This window comes from Charadrius vociferus, unplaced genomic scaffold, assembly GCF_000708025.1.
Source record: "Charadrius vociferus isolate BGI_N301 unplaced genomic scaffold, ASM70802v2 scaffold370, whole genome shotgun sequence".
In the NCBI taxonomy this organism is placed as follows: Eukaryota; Metazoa; Chordata; class Aves; order Charadriiformes; family Charadriidae; genus Charadrius; species Charadrius vociferus.
In genome coordinates, this window is record NW_009646744.1 from 1,969,299 (window position 1) to 1,990,543 (window position 21,245).

At 43.3% G+C, this 21,245-nt stretch overlaps 1 protein-coding gene across 2 annotated transcripts in view; it reads right to left on the reverse strand.

The window, feature by feature from the left end:
* Positions 1 to 21,245, reverse strand: part of FSTL4 (follistatin-like 4) — a 242,366-nt gene that overhangs the window by 18,178 nt on the left and 202,943 nt on the right. For both annotated transcript variants that reach the window (XM_009890835.1, XM_009890828.1), the window contains exons 7-9: positions 9,707 to 9,827; positions 1,869 to 2,030; positions 710 to 844 (exon numbers count right to left, since the gene is read on the reverse strand). In XM_009890835.1, the coding sequence (XP_009889137.1) occupies positions 710 to 844; positions 1,869 to 2,030; positions 9,707 to 9,827 (418 nt within the window). The remainder of the gene's footprint in view (positions 1 to 709; positions 845 to 1,868; positions 2,031 to 9,706; positions 9,828 to 21,245) is intronic.

Sequence of the window (21,245 nt, forward strand, 5' to 3'; positions counted from 1 at the left end):
CACCATGAACCGAAGCAATCTCCCAAGGAGTTAAGACAGCAGAATGAGGAAGGATCGGGCCTCTGGGAGCTTTCCACTGGGGCAACCAATCACCTCCTTCATTAATTGTGTTTCAGGGACAGTGCGGTCAAGATAACACTGCCACACTCCTGCGGGAGACATGCCGCTAAGAGTGGCTGGGGGAATATTTGTCTCTGAAGTGGAAGAGAATTTCACACCAAGGGAGAACTATTTTGCTCGTTAGCGATGTAAATACAGGTAAAATAATTAAATCAGAACATTTTTCAAGCATCTAAATATTTGAGAACTTAGACTCGTCACGGGCTTTAAAAGAAGTCTTGTACAGAAATCAACACAATTTATTTTCTGAAGCTGCATATAATTCGACAAAACATTACGTTTGGGATTCTTTTATATCTAAAACTATTGCCAGTTTGTTACTTTAGTAAAGATGTTAGCTGTACCACACCCAGTACACTTCTGGCACCTGAAAGGCACCATGGTCCTGGATGAGGAGATTCTACCTTCCCCACATGATCCCTTCCCAAAACAGAACCCAATCCTCTGATCAAAGCACAGACAAAATTGTCATTGCCTTACGTGTAACAGCCCAACGTACCGCATGCAATGGGCTCAACGATTAAATTTCATGTGTAACCCTACATTAAATACACTTTAAAGAAACAAATACATGGAAAATTAAGCTTACGGGTCTTTCTTGCCGAATCTTCTATGAAAAGTGAAGATATGTCCTCATCCACTCCCACCTCATTTTTGGCAATGCAGGTATAGGCACCCGTGTCTTCGTATCGAACGCTACTGATATGAAGTTCACTCCCGTTTGCTGTAAGAAAAACACCCATAAACAGTGTTCCTCACTGCTGCTAATTGCTTTTACTGCCCTTAATTGCCTTCCGTTGCTGCAGCCGCCGGGCGACGGCTCGACAAGGAGGCCCCACCGCACAATATCTCCCTGTACGTAACTAGAGGTATTTGGGAGATTCTCATGAGAGCTGATGTTTTGCTTCTTTCCATTAGCACATACACACTCTGCGCCAGAAACGAACAAAGAACAATCCCAAGTGCAAACAATAAATTACATTTCATTTATTTCTTCTTGTTAAAGAAAAAATAAAAATGCTTCAGCTTCAGTGGAGAAAAATTAACTTCAGCTTTGCAACCTGTTTTTCATCAGATCACCAAACCCTTGGGTTTGGGAGGGGTCTCTCCACAGTTCCTCCTACCGCTTTGCTTTCTGGAGCGAGAATGTTGCCTAAAACCTTTGGCAGATTTTGGGATGTCGCACCCAACCGTGCAGGGATATCTGTGTTGCCAACACTAGTTGAGGGCTGCAGTGAACCACAGCCAAATTGAGGGGAGCGTGGGGAGTTTTTTAATATTTTAACACAGAAAACTGCAGATAAATGCTGTTGCCTTTCTCCGTGTCTGTCGCAGCCTCATGTGAACGAGGACCGGCAGCAGTCACGAGCCCGATCCCCTCTGCAGAGCAGACGGGTGACCTGCAGCCTGATTCCCTGCTGACTTGCGTCCAACATAGCGCTTATACCCCAACAAATAATTTAATGCATTTCTCTTCTGATTTGCACAGCTGTACACAAAAGACGAGGCAGCAGAGAACCAGGCACGCTGTCCTTTAACATAACACCATTACCACTTACACCAATCGATACCGCATTTCCCCAGAGATTCACGGGAGAAAAAGATAAAAAGAAAGAACAGGAGGTTTGTAACACGATTTCCAACAACTGTGGCTTAGCGAAAGTACAAGAACTTCTAGTTTAAAGTGCAAAATAATCCTCCTTAATCCCCGTCTACAATACTTTAATTAATCAAAATTCTGTTCTTACCTAGGAGCGTTAGTTGTTTGGATAGTTTTGGCATGATATCAATGCCGTTCTTTAGCCAGGTAATTCGGGGATTAGGGATGCCTTCGGCGTGACATTTGAGGCTTGCCGACACGCCGGGCTCCTGCGCCTGCGTTTCGGGGTAGACGCGAATCACTGGTGGCACTGCGGGAAACAAGGAATTGGCGACTTTAAACTCACCCCTTGTCGGCGGCTCGAGAGCCGCTGCCTTCAGCCAGCGCTGCGGAAGAGGTCCGACCCGCGAACCGGGTAGATGAGCACCGTCCCGGCTTGCCGTGCAAGCTACAGTAATGATTTTTCTACAGCTCAACTTTGGGGGCAGAAAATAGAAAACAGTAATAGAAAAGAGCAAACTAATAAAGCACCGCCAGGGAGCAATCTCGGTATCTGATTTTGTATTTAGGCTCTTCTTGCTGCTTCTTGCTTTCTTTCATGAAGTGACTGATTGATCTTAAGTAAAGCTGGATTAAAACCTAAGGTGGGTACTCACATATTTAAAAATTAAAGTATAATCTCCAAACCTTCACTGAATCTAGTTTCTTGCCTATTAGAAGCAGTCAACATTTTAATTAAATATCCATCAGGAAACAGCCCGTATATTCACTACCTGTTACTCTGATCAAATGAAGCGTTTATAAATGATTTCTCTTTTTTTTTCTGAGGCTTTCAAAACGTGACTTACCTTGTTTCAGGAAGGCCCCTCTGAACTATTTAATATACTCAACTGGCAGAACTACTAATTATATTACAATTTCAGACAAGTGCATTGATTTTCAATCATGTTGCCTTCATTGCTCAAATCAACAAGGCTTAATATCACCCATTAGCTACTTCTTAAACAATTTACTCACAAACTTTAAAAAGAATTTGCAATATTGCAGTATCGGTGAAAAAACCATCGGGACTCTGCTGCCTTTCACGCCAAGAGACATAATAAAAGGAAACGTGAGGATGTGCCGTGATGGTGTTTGACGGGTGGTCATGGACTGCTGGGTTTCATCATCAAGCGGTCAACTTTTCTACCAGATTAGGAGATTTTGGGATGCATGATGTAACTGCTGAAAGGTGTTGTAAGACCACGATCAGAGTCCCATGTGGATGCGCTAAGTCGGGGCCCAACTTCTTCCTCGGGGAAAATGAAATAACCTCCGCTAGCGCTACTGGAGGACTGAAGAAAATTTGTGTTTTTTTTTTAGAAAGCCTGAACGAGACAATAACAAACTTCCACTGGAAATCCCTGGCTTAAGGTACCCAACTCACTGCAGTGTTTTTATATAGTCCATTATATATTCCATTTATGCAGCCCATATATTAGGCTCCAGGACCGGCAAAATTAAATTGACTTAACAGTTGCTTTAGAATAAAATGAAATCTGTGTTTGCAGCTTGCTATGTGTCTATATATCCATTGGGGATAGTTTAGATAACTACATTCACCAGCATACATTTTCCGTCTTTCTATTTTTTATGGGCCTTACCAGAGAGAGATGTATTTCCCTCCTGCCGTACCTACCAGCTGCCAAGTATTAACCAGAGCTGAGTCATCAGCTTGGAAGGAAATCAGCCACGACAGAAAGCCCTCAAGTCTACTTGTTTTTTATAGCTTTAAAAGCGAGAGATTGTTCAAGTGTAATCGGAGAGGAAATGCCTGGGGGCAACTGGAGAGACAAAAAAACGGGGACTTCTGGCAAAGGAATGGCTCTAAACTCCACCTCTGCTCCGGACCTGCGGATTTACCTCCTCCTCCTCTATTTCCTTTACTGGAGAAGAAAAGAAAATGTGTTGTAAGATGCAGGGCAGCGAGTAAAACATCAAGTAAGAGTGTTTTAGTCAGGAGGTTACCAGAAAGACAAGGTTTGTTTTACTAAATGGAGTTTGCAAGTTCTAAATAAAAGCATTTAATGGCTTTTTATCTTCCCTTCCTCCCGTGGCTGTCAGGGTTACAGCTCCTCCGGCTTCAGGAGGTGCCAGATCAAGCGGAAGGAGAGCAGAGCAAGCGATCTGCTGCTGGAAACCGTCAGAGCCGTCCCTCAGTTCATTAAGGGACAGTGTCCAAACAACTCAGGAGAGTCAGGAGCTTCTGATTCCATCTGTACCTCAGAAAATTAGTTTAAATTTCTCTGAGTCAGTGTCTCCAGACGCTACAGGATAAAGATAGTAGTTTTTGTCCACTTTGACAGAATTTTATGAAGGTCCCGTGCTCAATGCTTGTCCCACCTATGTTGCTACTAGTAACATTTTTAGAACGAAACGATGTAGGAACTGAGGTCCATTGAAAGTGTACGTCCATTGAAATTCAGACTCATCGATGAGAGGTGGTCTGTCTCCTACAAATGCACAGGAACAAGCCTACAACACCCAAGCAGGTTGGATGCCCAAATCCTGGCGAAGTCAATGGGCAGCTAGTACTTCATGTACTTCTGGTGGAGAGCTCCGTGAAAACCAGCTCCGCAGCGGAGCCTGCCCGGTCCCGTGCCCCGTGCAGAGCTCTGCTCTGGCCAGGACACGGCCGCCCGCCCGCGCCTGCCCGGTTCCTGGTGACATGGAGAGTCCCCAGCCGGGCTCAAGCCCTTCTCTAAGGTATCCCAAATGGCCAAAGGCACCAGAGCGATATTCCTCCAAGCCTAGTGGTGTTTTCTCACCCACCAGCTCTTAAGAGAGACCCCGTTCCAGACATCACCTATTTAACGCTCTCAAACCCACCGTGGGTTGATCATGTTTTCTCTTAACGGTTTGCTTTAGGTTCTCTCCCTATGGACACTCGCGTCTGCACTCCCAACCACTGCCACAGCTCCCTAACAACAGGGCACTCCTTCACACAGCAGAGTTTACTCGCATCTCGCAGTTTTTTGCCTCACACCATGTTAGGCTGCGTGTGAATAATCCACATATTTTACCTGCAGAGCCACAACCACAACAGATGTATATGGCAAAAAGTAGCTCAGGGGTCCTGAATCAATGCTCTGCATGAAAATTAGCTTAATTTGAAATTATAGCAAGGTGTCTTTTCAAGAGTGATTAATACGGAACACCGCTTGTTTTCACCTACAAAAATATGTGCTGCACCTCCGTTCCCGCTCTCTTATAATTTTCCTGCTCTTTCCATTTCTAAACTTTTTATTTCTTCTCTCTTGTCTCACATAACTCATCGCGCAGCTAAATTATTGCACGCAACTGCCTTGTGATAACAGCAAACTGCAGAATGCATTTTTATTGTCCTTGCTACAAATTAATACATTCCAAGTAAGCACATTTCACTTTAAATACTTGCAAAGATTTCAGCTCCAGACTGCGGAATATATGGATTATCCTTTGCTATTTCCCTTGGTGAATATCTATCATTGCTAACCATTACTGTGTCTGCAGCCAAAGGCAATATAAAAATGCTATTATCTTAAGCAAAGTAGGAAAAAAAGAGATATTCAAACAAGTAAGAGATGGGGTAGATTGCCTACTACTGCATACTGAGTAGTGCCTTATTTGAGAGCAGACCAATTCGTTACAATAAAACAGCTCAGGTGATAAAGCACACGATGAGCACCGATGGCGGTATCAAGCCCCGAAGACATACATTGCTGCTACAGGATCTATATACGCCAAGGCTTAATAATAATTACTAGATTAATCATTTACTTCAGATGTTTTAATCTTTCCATTTATGATTTGAAAGGAGTTTGCAGCATTGTATGTTTTCCCTCGAAAAGCCACATTAACAAAACACCCGTGTTTAAAACATCTCTCCGTTACTGGAAAATTTGTTCTTTTGGACCCTTATAATTGGACCGAGAATCGAATGGCTTTTTAAAACTGTTTTCCAGGAATACAATATTCTGATTTATGCTGATGTTTTCCAGAGTGCAAGGACCAAGAAAAATGATGCCCTACACTCAGCAGTCTCTTGATTCGCAAACTATCAATTTTCATAGTTGATTACAATTTTATGAGATTCTTTATCCTCAGCAACTCTTTTTCTTCTTGAAAGTGATAAATTGCTTTTCCTCCCTACAGTTAGCGTACGCTGTACACACTTCCCAAGCAATATCCATACACAGGAGAGAACATAATTTTCCTACTCTTCTTGGCTTCTCCTGATCGATCCTGATACCAGCACGCAAGGCGAATTTTTCATTCTTAAACTCTGTGCTGCCTCTCCGTGCGTTCTTTTCTTCCAAAGACATTAAGGCCCAGGTGTATAAACACACTGACTAACATTTTCCCACTGCTGTGAATCCTAAGATTGACCCAGCTCAACCCAAACCCACCACGTCAAATGTCACACCTAGGCTGCATTTCACGTGTGTGCTTTATGCTTCTTGCCCAGATGTGAGCCAGCGGTTTGGGGCATTCCGCCGGCGGTTGTCACGTCTTCTGCCTAACAGGATTCTCCTCTCTCTTTGCCAAAACAAGCATCTGGATCTGCCTGTGTTATCTGTGATGTCCCGAACAAGCAGATGCAAAGGGAAGCGCTGCATGGCATTCAGCGGTTCGGCAAAACAAACCTTTTGCCCTTCAGAAAGGTGACTTCGGAGGGGATTTTTAGGTAAGTCCAGACTGCGCAACGCGTGACGCCGAGTCAGGCAACGTGGAGTGGCTTTTAGCGTTGCATCACCCGCTGGTGGAACAGCCCAAGCACGCGCGTGGCCGGGTTGTGCGGCACAGGGACAGCAGCAGGCGGCAGTAAGGACACTGTTTGCCCACCGTGGACAAGCGTGGGCCCGTCTTCCAGCAGGATTTGACTGCAATGAAGTGAATTTACTTTCCTTGGGCAAGAAAAGGAACCACCATGACAATATACTGGGATGAAAGCCAGGCTTTCTGTGGGTAAACTTTTGATCAATTTGATTAGCCCGTAATGCATTCAGCTAGAGCCCTGAATCCAAGAAACTTTTAATTTTGTCAAAATTGGGCTTTAAGCTTTCTATTTAAGCTTTTATTTCTGTGTAAGCTATTTATTTTCTGTATCACCCAATGAGCTGTTACAATGAATGAGCTGTTACAAGCCAGTGTTATGTTCTAAAAAGAGACAAAGGAGAAAGTAAGATAAAGAGAATACAGCATGTTGGATAAAAGCATATGAAGTGGGTGCATAGAACTAGGATCAGATTCTTTTAAGGAGAAAAAGGCACTAAAAGGAAAATATTTTGTAATCTGTACTGATGCGCCAACAGCAGGAACAGTAAGCCAGGGCCCAGGTGGTACATTAAGGATCAAAGGACACTGGAAGAGCTTCTGCAGCTTTGAAAATACTGAATTAACTGAAACGCGGTCTAAAAGTTGGGACCCGCCTGTACAAACTGGGTGAGCTTGGGAAAGGTTGGGGAGAAACCCTTTTGCTTTCACTTGGTTCTTCTTTCTCTACTCTTTTCCAACAGAGAAACTTGGAGTTTTCTCTGTTAAAAACAAAAAACCCCAATCTGATCGTTATCACAGAATAAAACCCCTCTGTGTTTCTGATGTTAAAAGTGTATCAGTCCCTCCTTCACAGAATAAAACCCCTGATGTTAAAAGTGTATCAGTCCCTCCCTGGAGGAGACAGGTGAGCACATACACTCCAGTTCTGGCTGACTTGGTTCTGTCACATTCTCTTACCGTTTTAGTCCAACAGAGAAAAGCAACAAAACCCCTCCCGTATTGAAGACGGAGCTTTTAGTTTGATACAGACAGACAGAGACAATCCCCAGTGCTGAACAGAGCCCATCAACTACACTTAGATCCTCGGCATCTTCACTCAGTTCAGCTTGGCTCAGCTTCTTCTCTCTACTCCTGTCAGGAGAAATTCCTCAATTTGTCCTTTCAGTTACTAAAAAACGAGGAGGATTTCCCGAGCAGGGCTCTGCCTTGGGAACCCCACCATGCGCCTGAAGGGAAGCAAGGTTGTCCTCTCACGGGTGCTGTTGCCCCACTATCAGTTGCTGAAGGAATCCACGACGCGGACAGGAAAGGAGAGGATTTAGTGATGTGGGCAGCCAGCCAGTCACCTCAAGAACTGCAAAAACCCGGCTTTGCGAAGCCTAACGGCTCACGGGGGAATATCAGATGCTGTACGACCAGGATTTCTAGACCCTGCAGTGTTTTCCAGCAAGCCTGGGTTGATACCAGACCGCATGGCATTTTCTCCAGTATTTAGTGACGATATAGCAACATTGAGAAGCTAACAGGGGTAGCGGGTTCTTTGGTACAACAGTGTTCTTGTATTAATAAGAAAAACTACAGGCAGCTGTGGTATGAAACTTCCATTTAAAAAGAAAATGGGATCTTTCAACAACAAGTTAAATCTAAGTGGCAGGCATGAGTATGAAACGCACCAACCCCTCCCCGTGCTCCATCTAGCTTTCCTCTCATTCTGGTTTTAGCTTCAAAGCCTTTGGGCCTTATATTCTCAGTGATGATAAAGTCTACATTGTTGTCTGCCAACTAAACTCCATTCAGGCCTCATAATATATCACATAATATACACGGGATTAAGTTGTTAGCTCGCTTTTCTTTCAACTGCCATTCATCAAACAAATAGCACTTTGAGGAAGGAAACCTATTTTCCCAGCTGCAGCATGCACAATCTAGTTATCCACATTGCTGAGACTTTACAGTTTACTGTCTCAAAAGATGACAAATTATTATGTGGAAACATTAAGTCAGTTTTCATTCAAATCAACTGGATGCTTTGTGCTCTCCTCCAGGTACTCGCTGTGGGTGGGGAGCACTTACACACGGCCAGAAGACCTGAGCTGCAGTCAAACCCAAACGCCACGTCCACCACGGGGCTTCTTAAAGTTCATAAATATCCCGTTTTACTCTTTCTCTTTGTGTCAGCCTCTATTAACCTCTGTGAAGCTATCTGCTCTTACCAGTTGAAAGCTCCCTTTTGTGGAGGTTTGCACACATCTAAAGAAAGAACTAAATATTAAGTTTCCTTATAATATATCCCCTGTAATAAAGTTACTGAATTTTCCTGTAGAACTAAATATTATTATACCAGAGTACATCAAAGTCTACCCATAGTGAGCAACGGGTTCTCCTGTCTCCTGCTCTGGAGATACTGCTGGTCATGTTAGCACATGGTAATATGGGTTTAAAGTTGGGCAACGATTCTGCTGCTGGGGAGAAGGATACTCCACGGGCTGGTCCCATTTTAGCCAGTTTAAGCTAATGCAATTTTAAGCTAAATCCGACTGAGTGAGTTTGAGGTCAGAAGGAAGATAGCAAACGCCTGAATGTAAGTTCCACCAGGCGCAGACGCGGTCCAGGGGACGGAGGGGAATAAGGATGCTGCAACATGGCCCGTGTGATTCTCTCACCTGTAAAACAGTTTGCCCTCATTTTGCAACCCAGCGGGCCGTATCTTCAGCCGATGTAAACAGCCCTCAGTGAACCAAGCCGACTACAACCACATAATAATCTGATATATAGCAGGGAGTTAGAAAGCTGGGTTGGAAACACTGTGCTGTATTTATTTAAATATCCTGAGCTATTTCACACAACAGAAATGATTTTCTGGAAGAAGAAGTTATTGAAGCAACACTTCTGTTGACAAAAGTAGTCATTAGTCTATGAGATGCTTTGAAACACTGTCCTTAACTCTATGGAAATGTTACTGACAGCTTGTTTTACAGTTAGGATACCCGCTAAAGCCAGGAAATTACACACATCCCCCCTCGGTACCTTTCTTTTCGATTGCCTGTGCGGTAGCGCGAGTGAGCAAAGCCCGAGCTGCATTCGCTCTCCGACACAGACGATTTTTCACGTCTCTGTGCGAATGAGATTAACGCGCAACTTTGCTTACAGGAACGTTTTCATGGATTGTCATATATGCCATTTACTAACCATTCACCTGAAGGATGTGGGTCTGATACAGCTCTTCGTAGCCGTAGGCATGACAGGTGTAATTGCCCATGTGAATAGTTGTTACCTTGGTGATGTAGAGGGAATCGTCTTCTCCAAAATCCTGTGTGTAACAAAAGACAGGAAAGGTGCCTTATTATTTAGTAAAAATATTTTAAACACCATGTGAAGGCAGACTACCTGTTCGGTGGTTTTGATAGCATCGCAGCTTGGGAACACAGCTTGAATTTTGAACAGTAAGTTTTAAAGTTCATCAATCAACACGCAGGGAGAAAATGAGCGGCAATTTAAGAGTGAGGCAAAGTAACTCATCTGAGAACATGAACTTTTGTGCTGGTTGCTAACAAGGTGCTCTTTGCACGTAAAAAAAGAGATGGCAATCTCCAGCTGTTTAATTTATGGGGGCATTTAGCATCTACCTGTTAACCTCAGATGCATAAAATGCTAACTTCTGGGTGGGTTAAGGTTTCCTTTAACTATGCCAGTTCTTAGAACATACACCGTAACCTTGAGACTTGAAAAAGAACGGAAACTGTCACTTATCTCAGACAATACGCTAGGCAGGAGACAACGAAGACGACAAAAAGCATTTTCTCAAACAAACTTGTTTTGATCTGTAACCGCTTGACAAGTATCTTTCTTTCTCCCCTTCATCTTCCCAGACCTGCTCTTGCATTACTTCAATTTTGGATTCTAGATGGGGAGAATATGAGTGAGTAGAGAGGTTTTGGCACTTGAATATGTTGTACAAGTGCTCTGCTTAGGAATTTATTTCAAATTATAGTGAACAGAACCCCAACACTGATGGGTATAAGCAGCAGCTTCACTTGTTACTCCATTAATGTTCAGACTTCCGCAGCTCCAGAATGTTTGTACTTCTATGCAAACCCAGAAGGATAGATTTAAAAAACAGTGCAGGAGCTTAAAGAATGACTTTTCTTTAATTAGCTCCATGTGTGAAGCATGCTAAGCTAAACTCTTCGCAGAATTTCACTGCAAAAATATGGTAAAATTCAACTTAGGACGAGGGTGGCACAAACCCAGTACAACAGGGTGAGTGTTGAAGAGTGGTTTTGCTTATAAAAACCCAAGGACTTTTTTTTCAAATTTTGCATGTGTAGGTGGAAAGCCGGCCAGCAGCCAAGGGGGTTACGAGGAAAGCCCCTACACAAAGCCGTGCCTGGTGCCACCCTCGTCCCGCACGGCCACCAGGAGAGAAATGGAAGCGCAGCCCCGTAGTGCGGTGAGGTGAGAACTCACAGCCAACGTCTTCCACGGCACCGCTTGATGGAAAATATCAGGGCTTTTTTTTTTTTTTTTTTTTTAAATTTGCTCTGCTGGTTGGGAGTCAAGAACTTGGGTCTCAATTTCTTTGTGAGGGAGAACGGGAATCCATGCGGAGAGGTGCTGATGCCGCCCCCGTTCCCTGCTGCGCCCACGGCAGATCCGACGCTACAAGGGACCGTCCCCATCCATGCTGTGACCACCAACCTCCTGCCGGGAGCTCAGAAATTATGAGCAGGAGTTGGTTGATCATCAAAACTTTCTAAACCAAAACCATCTGAGGCTCCTTATATCCCACATTTTCTGCCTCTTCAGGGTTGCATCTGCTCTACAGTTTGAAGCTTTCCTTTCCAGCCATGACACTTCCAACATTTTTCGAAGGAAGCCGCGATCCCGAGGCAGACCTGCAACGCCAGCTGGCACGCTTAAGGAAAAGCACAAAGTAGCCCATCTCTTGCAGTGCAGGATTGATCTGGCACTACTTCTGCCGGCTCTTGAATCTTCTCCAATAACTTCTGTCTGGCACCAGAGAGATGTCTTCATGCCTCTCCTCTCAGTGGCAGGGAGGAAGGGATAGTTTGGGAACTTGCCTACTTTTTAGACACATTCCAAGACAGATTGAGAGCGAGCACCGAGAAACACAGTTTACAGGCAGGACAACAGCACAGACCCTGACCCGAGAGGGGACAAACATAACCACCCCGGTTCTGCTGTCTGCTACCCGAAGGCACGTGCGGCCCCAATGTGCAAATGTATGGACAATTATAAAGAATAAGAGTAAATCCATGGACGATCCTGAAATCCATTATCTATAATCAAAAGCATCTCAGATATTATTGCCACCTTGGGTGTCAGGCACATTTGGCATCCAGACTACGGGATAAGCTGCTTAAGCTACCCAACACGTTATTACAAATACCTACTCAGAAATTCCCATCTGAAGCATTTGCCTGTTTTCTGGTCAGATAGATCTTTCCTGCTGGAAAGCAAAGATGCATGAGTAACTGCAAATAGAAAAGATATCAACCCAGTTCGAATGATATTTGCATGAGATAGAGAAAACGCTTGCAGTGGAGGGGACTTAATAACAGTTTTTTAAAGTTAATCCCAAAGCAACTCAAATTGAGTTTAGATCAATAAAAGCAGGATGGCTACTTTTATGGAATGATTTACAAGGAGTTAGGGAAAAACAGGACAATAAAATCTTCTCTGTTTTAAGTATGTTGCTTCCTTTAAGATATCTCAGAAAAATATTATGAATGCCTGGTTTGTGCTCTGTAATTGTCTTTTTATGGACGATCTGTTTTTTCCAATGCATACATATGTATTAATATAAGACCCTTGCAAAAACAAACTGATGCAAGATTATAGTATTATTCTCTTCCTCTCCAAATGCATTTTTCTTGTAAAGAGAAACTTATATTGGTAAAAAGCATGGTTTATGACTTTTAAAAACTATTTTCTGACTTCTAGCACTTAAAGAAGGTTATCAAATACGGTTTAGGTTAACACCGTATCATTTGTGTCTGGCACAGAAGGAAATTATTTGCCCTGCATTAGAACTTGCACACGCACAGTAAATTCACGTAAGAGTACAACATTATTAAGAATGACCAGATGTGGGAAGAAAACCGTGATTACGAAATTTAGGTTCAATACTGAGCCTTTTGTTGCTACAAAAAGAATAGTGAATTCTCTAACAAATTAATGACTCTTTCCTGTGTTTATTTATTGCAGCTCATGGCTTCTCCTTATGTTTCCCTGTGGATATAATTAGTACATTAGGATTTCACAGTTACATTTTATATATATGCACGCGTTCTTATGCACAAGCACTTTCTGTGTGTATTTTATAAGGGTGTACTTGGAAGCGCTGTGAAAACCCAAGCCCTAGAGCATTAGGAAATGATGAGACTTTGATTCCTTAATAGCCTCTAACTCTACATCTTACGCTCATGCCAGCCAGCAGTGCTGCAGCGCAGCGGGAAGCCGTCCCAGGCAGGCGGTGGGCGGTCCCGGTACCTGGGCTATTTCATGGAATCACAGAATCATTTTGGTTGGAAGGGACCTTTAAGATCATCGAGTCCCACCATCAACCCAGCGCTGCCAAACCCACCACTAACCCATGTCCCTCAGCACCACGGCTGCCCCTCTTTTAAACACCTCCAGGGACGGCGACTCCACCACTGCCATGGACAGCCTGTGCCAGTGTTGGACAACCCTTTTGGGGAAGAAATTTTCCCCAATATCCCATCTAAACCTCCCCTGGTGCAACTTGAGGCCGTTCCCTCTCATCCCATCGCCTGTTCCTTGGGAGCAGAGACGGACCCCCCCTCGCTACCCCCTCCTTTCCCACACCCCTCCGCACTGCGCTGCCTTCGGGAGCTCTCAGCAGCCGCTCCAGTGCTTCTCTTGTCACTGCCGCGGTATCAACGGGGACGTAACTGAGCACTGACAGTGCCTTTGCTGCTGTCCTGCTTTGCTGGTCCCCCACAGGGTGTAACCCCGTAGCGCTGCACACAAGTTCACCGAGCCCAGAAGGACCTGCAGGTCAACAAGGACATTCTTGCCTCTCAAAAACGTGTAGCAGCCAGCGGGAGCTCTTTGAACAAAAGTTCTCCGAAACTGTTTGGCACAAAACGTCTTTAGAGACTCGTGCTCTGAGCTCCATCCCTCCGCCCAAACACGCGCAGGTAAGCTGGCTGGGGGGGCTGGCAGGGGAGGGGATGGGGTGGGCAGAGGGAACGGGAAGAATTCGCGCTGGAAAAAGGCAGAGGAAACATTTCACGTGCTTTGACTTTTTTTTTCAGATGGCTTTTGCTGGCAAAACCGGGTCTCCGAGTCACCACGAGCCTGAAAGCAGTCAAAGGGAACCATAAACATCTATAAAAATGATGTAACTTAATTCTTTTCTCCCTAAAACCATCTGACCTTTAAAGCAGAATATCTCAGGCTGTCCAGGAGCTGCAGTGAGTGCTGCACCCCCCCCGGGAGCTGGGACCGCCCAACTGAACTGAAAAGGCATTTTTATGTATTGTCCCACAAAAAAAAAGTATAGGCAGCCAGGAGAAAGGCAAAAAAAAAAAAGTAACTTCTGGGCCATGGTTTTCCTTGTTTCCCACAGAAAGTGAATTTTCTTGCAAAGAGGAAGAAAGAGAATTGATGAAAATAAACAAAATGCAGAAACCACCCTAACCCCACAACTGATGGGCCTTGCATCAAAGCGGCCAGATAAGGATAAGGTGTTCATCACTTCTATTTTATGAATTTTATTGTACAATAATGTTATGGATTCTGGTAAAAAAATAAAATTCAGCAAGCTATGCTTATAATTTCTCATAATTGAGAAGGTCGACTGGTGGCAGATGATAAATTGACTTCTCCGACAGTTTGTCTCATATTTTCTCTCCCTTTTTCAAATAAAAAGTTGTCTGCCCTTCATGAGCTTCTTTTATGTCTTGCAGTTATCATTCAAATAAAGATCTGTTTAAGTGACCTCAGAATATCTTTTAACTTTTCAAGATTAAGAAGAGGCACCACCCTGCATTTTAAATTGATAACAGCTCAGTAATCTAAAAAATAAAAAAGTTGCTACTGCGCTCAGTCAATTCCAAAAAACAACAAAGCAGATCCTAGAAAATGGATACGTACTTTTTTTTTTTTTTTTTTCTTTGCATTGTATTTCCTTTCCATCACTACTGATTACCCAAGGCATCGGTCTCTCCAAACAGAAGACCTTTCATATTTATTTATCCCATTCCTCCCTCCTAATGCATTCCCTGGTCATGCAATCTGCTGCGGCTCGCAGACACCGTGCTTAGAAATGTGTAAAACATTGCATATTGCTTGTAAATCTCGTTCGCGTTCTGTCTCGAGCGAAACCCAATATGTGATTGCAATGTCACAAATCTCCTGTTCCGACACGCGGGAACGCAGCCGGCGGAGAGGGAACACGCACCAACCCGGGGCGATGCCGGAGGCTGTGGGGGACCGCCCCCCCCCCGCCTTTTTTACCCATTTCAGATGCTTTTTTCATGAAGCTTTCTAACATGGCGTGGGGTTGTTCCAGGGTGCGCTCTCATTTAAAACCCTTTAAATTTTTGGCAAAGAGGATCCCTTGTTTTCCAGGAGGTCTGAAGGGGAAATAGCATAGAGTAGATTGAGGCTTATTATTTTTTAGGATAACTTCCAGTTACTTGAGAAAAATACACTCGCCTTATAGCTGTAAATGGGAAGAAGGACCAGAAAGACGAATCCCAGTGACACGAAACCCAACAATCTCCCCATCTCTATCAGCAAACGCAGGCGGGACGGTGGGGTACACATTCCATACCGTCCGGGCGGCAGCCAGGCGATTTTAAACCTACCCAGTGACTTTAAACCACCCCAGTTAGATACGGAATGGCCCTAATATACGCTGGGGGTGAGTCCCAAAGACAGTCGATAGCCCCTCACCGCGCTCACGTAAAAGTGATCACAGCAGAAATAACCACAGAGGGAACGGAGCTCTCCCAGTGGCTTCTTCTCTTAGGAGAATCCCACCAGGTACTGGGATTTCTTTCTAAATAATAATAATGATCTTTCATTATTATTATTATTATTATTATTATTTACTTCACTTTTAAACCCTGCCCTTTCTGCCAAGCCCAGGGAAGCTGGGAGCCTTCCCCATGTGGTTTCAGCGCCTGCTGACAAAACCAGTCCTGGCACTGGGGCTAGCTGGTGTCACTGGTTTTCCTCTAGACGAAGAGAAACGCCATCACAATTTCATAGTAACCAGCACAGCAACGAAAATGTATTAACTCGTTCACGTTAAAAAAGCTTGCCTGATCCTCAGAGTCCTCGAAGTCTCTGATGATGTTTACGGGATTTTAAAACAAAATGTACCCAAGCGTTTAATGAGATTATTATTATGCAAAATCTACAACAATGGCTATCACTTTGAAAATGATTTCTCCTCACTAATCAAATGTCTCTGATCTTTTTTACAATAGATTCATGAGTGATTCATATAAAAATAATAAAAACTAAATTAGTCATGGGCTCTTAAATCACTTTCGTTGGTGCTTTTAATAATTCATTTCCAGAGACAAGCTGAGAACTTATGCTTCATTAATATTATTTGTTCTTGGTTTTACACATGCTATCACTTTAGTAATTTACATGGAGAAAAATTCAGCCTTAAGCAAATGCCAGAAAACTATTGCAAACACAGTCTGATGGGGTATTAATTTATCTTTTCTTGGTTTTCTGCTCAAAGAATTTAGTGCAACATAAGACTTTGCTGGTGAGCCAAAAAAGTTTTCGGCTTGAACATATGGAAATGAACTTCTTAGATAGTTGTGCAATTATAATACAGATAAAAATGGATGACTTTTATATCCCGAGAAACTCGGAGACAGTACAACAAGGAAAATCAATGGTAGGTCGTCCTGCTGGAGCTGTTGGAAGGGAGGAATTAGCATACCAGGGATTTAGTGAAGTGTTTCTATTAATTGGATCTACCGGACATTTCAGAAAAATGCAAAGACCGTGACTGAACAGGTAAGCATCAATCTTGGGAGGAAATTATATTCATGAACTCCAACTTTCTCCCCACAGCACAGAGGTAGATAACTGGGATTCATGGATTGTGGTCTGTAATTCGATTATCAGTTCCAACAGTCAGAGCACGTATGGGAGCGTATAACTGTTTTCAGAGAGTCCTAATTCATCTCATTCTCAAGTTTTTTCTAATGCATTTTTTTCAAGCGTGCCAGTCTAGTTACCTTAATAATTCACAGCAGATGGGCTCACTCCTTTCTTCTTGCTCATTTTTAGAAGATTCACACCGTGTTCGTGATTCTGCTTTTCTGTTATAACACCCAGACGGAGTGCATGCAATCCACCTACAGGAAAGTTGCATCTAACATCTCAGGTTTCTCAAAAATTTCACAAGGTACGCGCTTTATACCTCTCCAAAAAAACCCAACCAAAACAAAAAACCACCCCAGGCTGTTAACAGTAACGTCCTCCTCCACAAACCCGGGATGTTTAGGAAGGTGAAGCCTTAAAACTCTGCTGGGTATTTACGACCAGGAGAACAACTCTATTAATAGTCTCCATGAAGGTATTTGTGCATTTGCAATAATTGGCTACAAACTTTGGTCTGTGGCCAAAAATGAGTTATTCTACTGAAGGCACGAGTGGATACAAGCTCTGTCATCTTCATTATAGCAAAGTGAGAGTTTATATATGTATATATATTCTGAAAATATTATAAGTATTAATTTTCCACTTAACCTCTATTTTAGAGCCTGCAACGACCTCAGATACTATAAGCACTGTGCAATTTCTTAAACTTTGATTTGAAAGAGAAAAAAACTTGGCTTTAAACATGCAACTTCCTGTCATTTACTCCCATCGCTGTATTACCGCAGCATCTGGGACGACACAGGGGCTGAGCATTTTAACGGCCTGATTTCTATTAGCAGGGTATTAAGTGGGGTTACTCACACATGAACTTTTTATTATTTAACAGTGAAACTACATTAAAAACATCAACAGGAATATATTGCCTTCATACAGCCTGTTTTAATGAGAAATCTAACCGAAGTGACTTGCACGTTAAAGGTTGGCCATTTGCTTTGGGTTTCAAGTGTTATACGTGGAAAAATGGACATGTGAATGAACACGCATGAAACGCGCATCAAGGCAGGTATGCCCAGGTCTTGTTAGAGCCACGAGATGCACAGGGAGGGGAATCGTCCTGGGTGCACAGGTAGATGCAGAATATGAGCCATCACCAGTTTAGGAGGTGGTCCGTGCCTCCCCAGATTCACTTCTGCCACCACCACACGCTCTTTGCGCTGTGGCCCTGGCAGAGGTTTGGTGGGCAGGGATGGAGGCAGGCTTGGGGTCAGCTGGAGTAACGCACGCAGATTTGTATGGGGAGGAGGAAAACCTGCTTGGAGAAGAGAATCACTCCTCTTCCTCCAAGCAGAGGCTTACACCTCCGAGCTCAGCCCACGTATCTCAGGTGCCGCCGGGGTCCTGGGCGATGACAGGAACCCCAGCAGCAAACCCCGCTTTCTTCACGTGGCCTTACCGAAGGCAAGAAGGGCTAAAGGTGAGAGCAGAGGTCTCTCCAACCGAGTTTTCTTGCCCTGAGAGGAGGCAGTGGCAGAGGAGACGCACAGGAACCGGGTGAGCCTCAGCAGGACACGCTGCTCCGCTCCCATCGGCTGCTGCTCAGCCATCTCCTGAACCGGGGACGTGTCCTCGTGCTGAACAGCTTCTGCCCCCGACCCCGGACTTTGTCTCATCTTCAACCTGTCTGCCCCTCAGCCTGGGTGACGTCTCGACACTACAATACAAAACTGACTGTGCACGAAAGTTGGTGCAGGGGGTCTTTTGGATAGAACACTCAAGACTTCTTTGAGAACCTGGCACCGGGCATCTCTCCCTGTACGTCGTGCAAGATGAGCCGGTTGATACACACAAGTGACAATCATACACAAATGATATGCTGCATTTTGTTAGCTCCTGGAAGCATGCTCTTTAAGGGCAAATATTGATTTTTCATCAAAGGAGACAGACAAGTCAAAAAGCAGCTGCGAAGCACTCTCACTCCCCTTCTGCATCAGCAGAAATGAAGAAAACTGTATTTCAATAACCTGTAATGAAATGCTTCTTTTTGAGCCAGTCTCTAATGCAGACTTGAGTTAAAGTGCACAGATTAATATGAAATGAATAATGAAAGGCGCTCATGTACTTATGTCATAGCTACCTGCATTGCACTTGGTAATTCACCAAACCCTTATCCACCCGTATTCCACAGCATTTGTTTTCTTATGCTAATGTTGTCTTCTCTGTTGTTTGCGTATGCTTTCACCATAATTCTGGAGGATAAACTTCATTTATAAATTTTGTTTATAAATGTACGTACGTTTCTCTGGAGATAATGTCAAATCATGTGAAACAATACACTATAAATACATTTGACTCCATGAGGAGTTTATTATATTTTCCAATTGAGGAATGCTCTCATAATCACACATTTGGGAAAACATACTGCTTTGTCTAGGGGACAAAAGTATATTATTTTGAAAGATGACACGTTTGAACCACTTCACTATTTGTAGTCAGAAATCAATTTACAGCTATCACAATCTTATCAGTTTCAGCTACATTATAGTTATTTTCTGCATGAGCAAAGTTGATGTGACTTTTTTGAAGTCTAGCTGCAAAGGCACTTCTAATGGATAAATAATATGGATGGGTAATTTATGGATAAATAATATTTTTATGCTAAAAGCAATCTTAAATGTTTGCAAGAAAAATGGTTTAATTACATGTACCATTACGATGGCTCTTTCGCAATAGCAATGTGACAACTCATTAACAGAGTTCTTCACAGACAGGACAAGACAAATTATTACGTTGCTTATGAAAGCTTCTGATTAAGAGAGCAATGAAAAGTTATTAATAGTTTGTTGCCAATCAAGATATCACATAAAAATGATTTAAGTAATGCACTTAAACACCCAGACTTTATAGGAATCTTCAACCTTTCAGTTCTGCGCAAATTTAGGATTATCTAGGTTTTTGTTGACCGTCTTTGTCACTTCTACTATTAATCTGGAACACAGTCAATCTCCTCATATCACATTTTTCAAGAACCAGGAGAGAATAAAGCCACAAAGGACTTTTCAGCTGTGCCTCTCCTGTGCTGCTCTCGCACCTCGTTGGAAGGACTCTGTTGTTTCCAGAATTGGGCTTCTATATTCATCTGATTTCCTGAATTAGCATTTAGAAGAGAAAGAATTTAATTGAAATATAATACGAGGATTTTTCCAAGTGTGCGAATATCCTGTAGGTTTGTATGTGATTACCACTGTGCCAGGAGCAGGGAGGATTTTCTTGAAGTTAAAAAGGTACAATTAATCTCCTGTTGCACTTCCAATTAGCCAAATTGCCAACCTTATTGTGAAAAGCAGAAATGCAATCGAGTTTCTGCTTGAGGCGTACTAAAAGAAAACTGAAGTAATTTAATTAACTGACTTCAAGTATATTAAGAAGCACACTGCCTTTACTTTCCTGCTGTCAATGCCTTTAAATAGATTATTGTTTAATGTCAGCTTCTGTACCCACAAGAGGCTGAAGCTTTGAACCGTCTGCGGCCCCCCCACCCCGACCCGTGTCGTTGAGCGCGCGTGGCCGCGTCTATTTTCACGTTGCGAACCTCAAAGCCAATGTTGACGCTACGTCCATGCTACAGGCAAGTATCCACCCCAAACACACGCGTGTCCATGCTGCTGCAGACGAACAGGACTTTTAAAACTTGTGATTAATCTAAATAAAAAGCCTGGATTTACCCGCTGAAGGACCATCTCTCCATCCCTGCTATGAAGAAGGGCGTCAGACACGCAAGTGCCCATCCCAGGCAGCCGGAGAGGGGACACACCTGAGCTGAAGAGTCCTACAGACTGCCCGCAGGGGAAGAGGGAACATAAAGGATGGCAATCCCCAAACTGTGGCACCTCAAGTAACCGCACCAGAATACAGACGGCAAAGACATACACAGAACATCAAAAACTTCACAGATTAACTCAAGATGAAGAAGGTGTGGGGGTGTTTAGCAGACAAAAAAAAAGCCGATGCGCATTAGTAGCAGGCGTTATAAGACGAAGTGATAGAGGTCATAAACTGACACGTGAAACATCAAAATTGAGGCATAAATCCTGTTTTTCCTCCTTGTAAGAATCTCGAGAGCGCTCCTTGGACATAGTTTCCGGGTGATACACTCGTACAAACAGATCAAAGAGTGATTAATTTTTTTCTGCTGTTTTGCACGGTACCGCCTGAGGGATGTGGAATCATTCAGGAACCGGTCAGGTTATGTGCAAGGACATGACTCTTCCTCTCAACATTTAATAAGCAATGAGAAAGATTATTAAGTATAAGTAAACCACAAATCCACTTGGGCCAATGCTAAACAAGGGAGGAACTGGCATTTCAGCCTGAAAATTTACTCTTCAAAATTCTATTTAAAATAGTAGGAGTTGCAAACGAAGCCTCAGAGCCACGTGCTATCTGTCCTTCAAGGATGTGTCTGTACTCCAATTCCTGGACTGTCATTTTGTGTCCACTTCAGACACATAAACGTCTAATCTTTTAACATCAATGTGATCATAACCAGAATTTCATAAAGGTAAGATAAATAACTGGAATTTTCATTATTTTGGGAAAAAAAAAT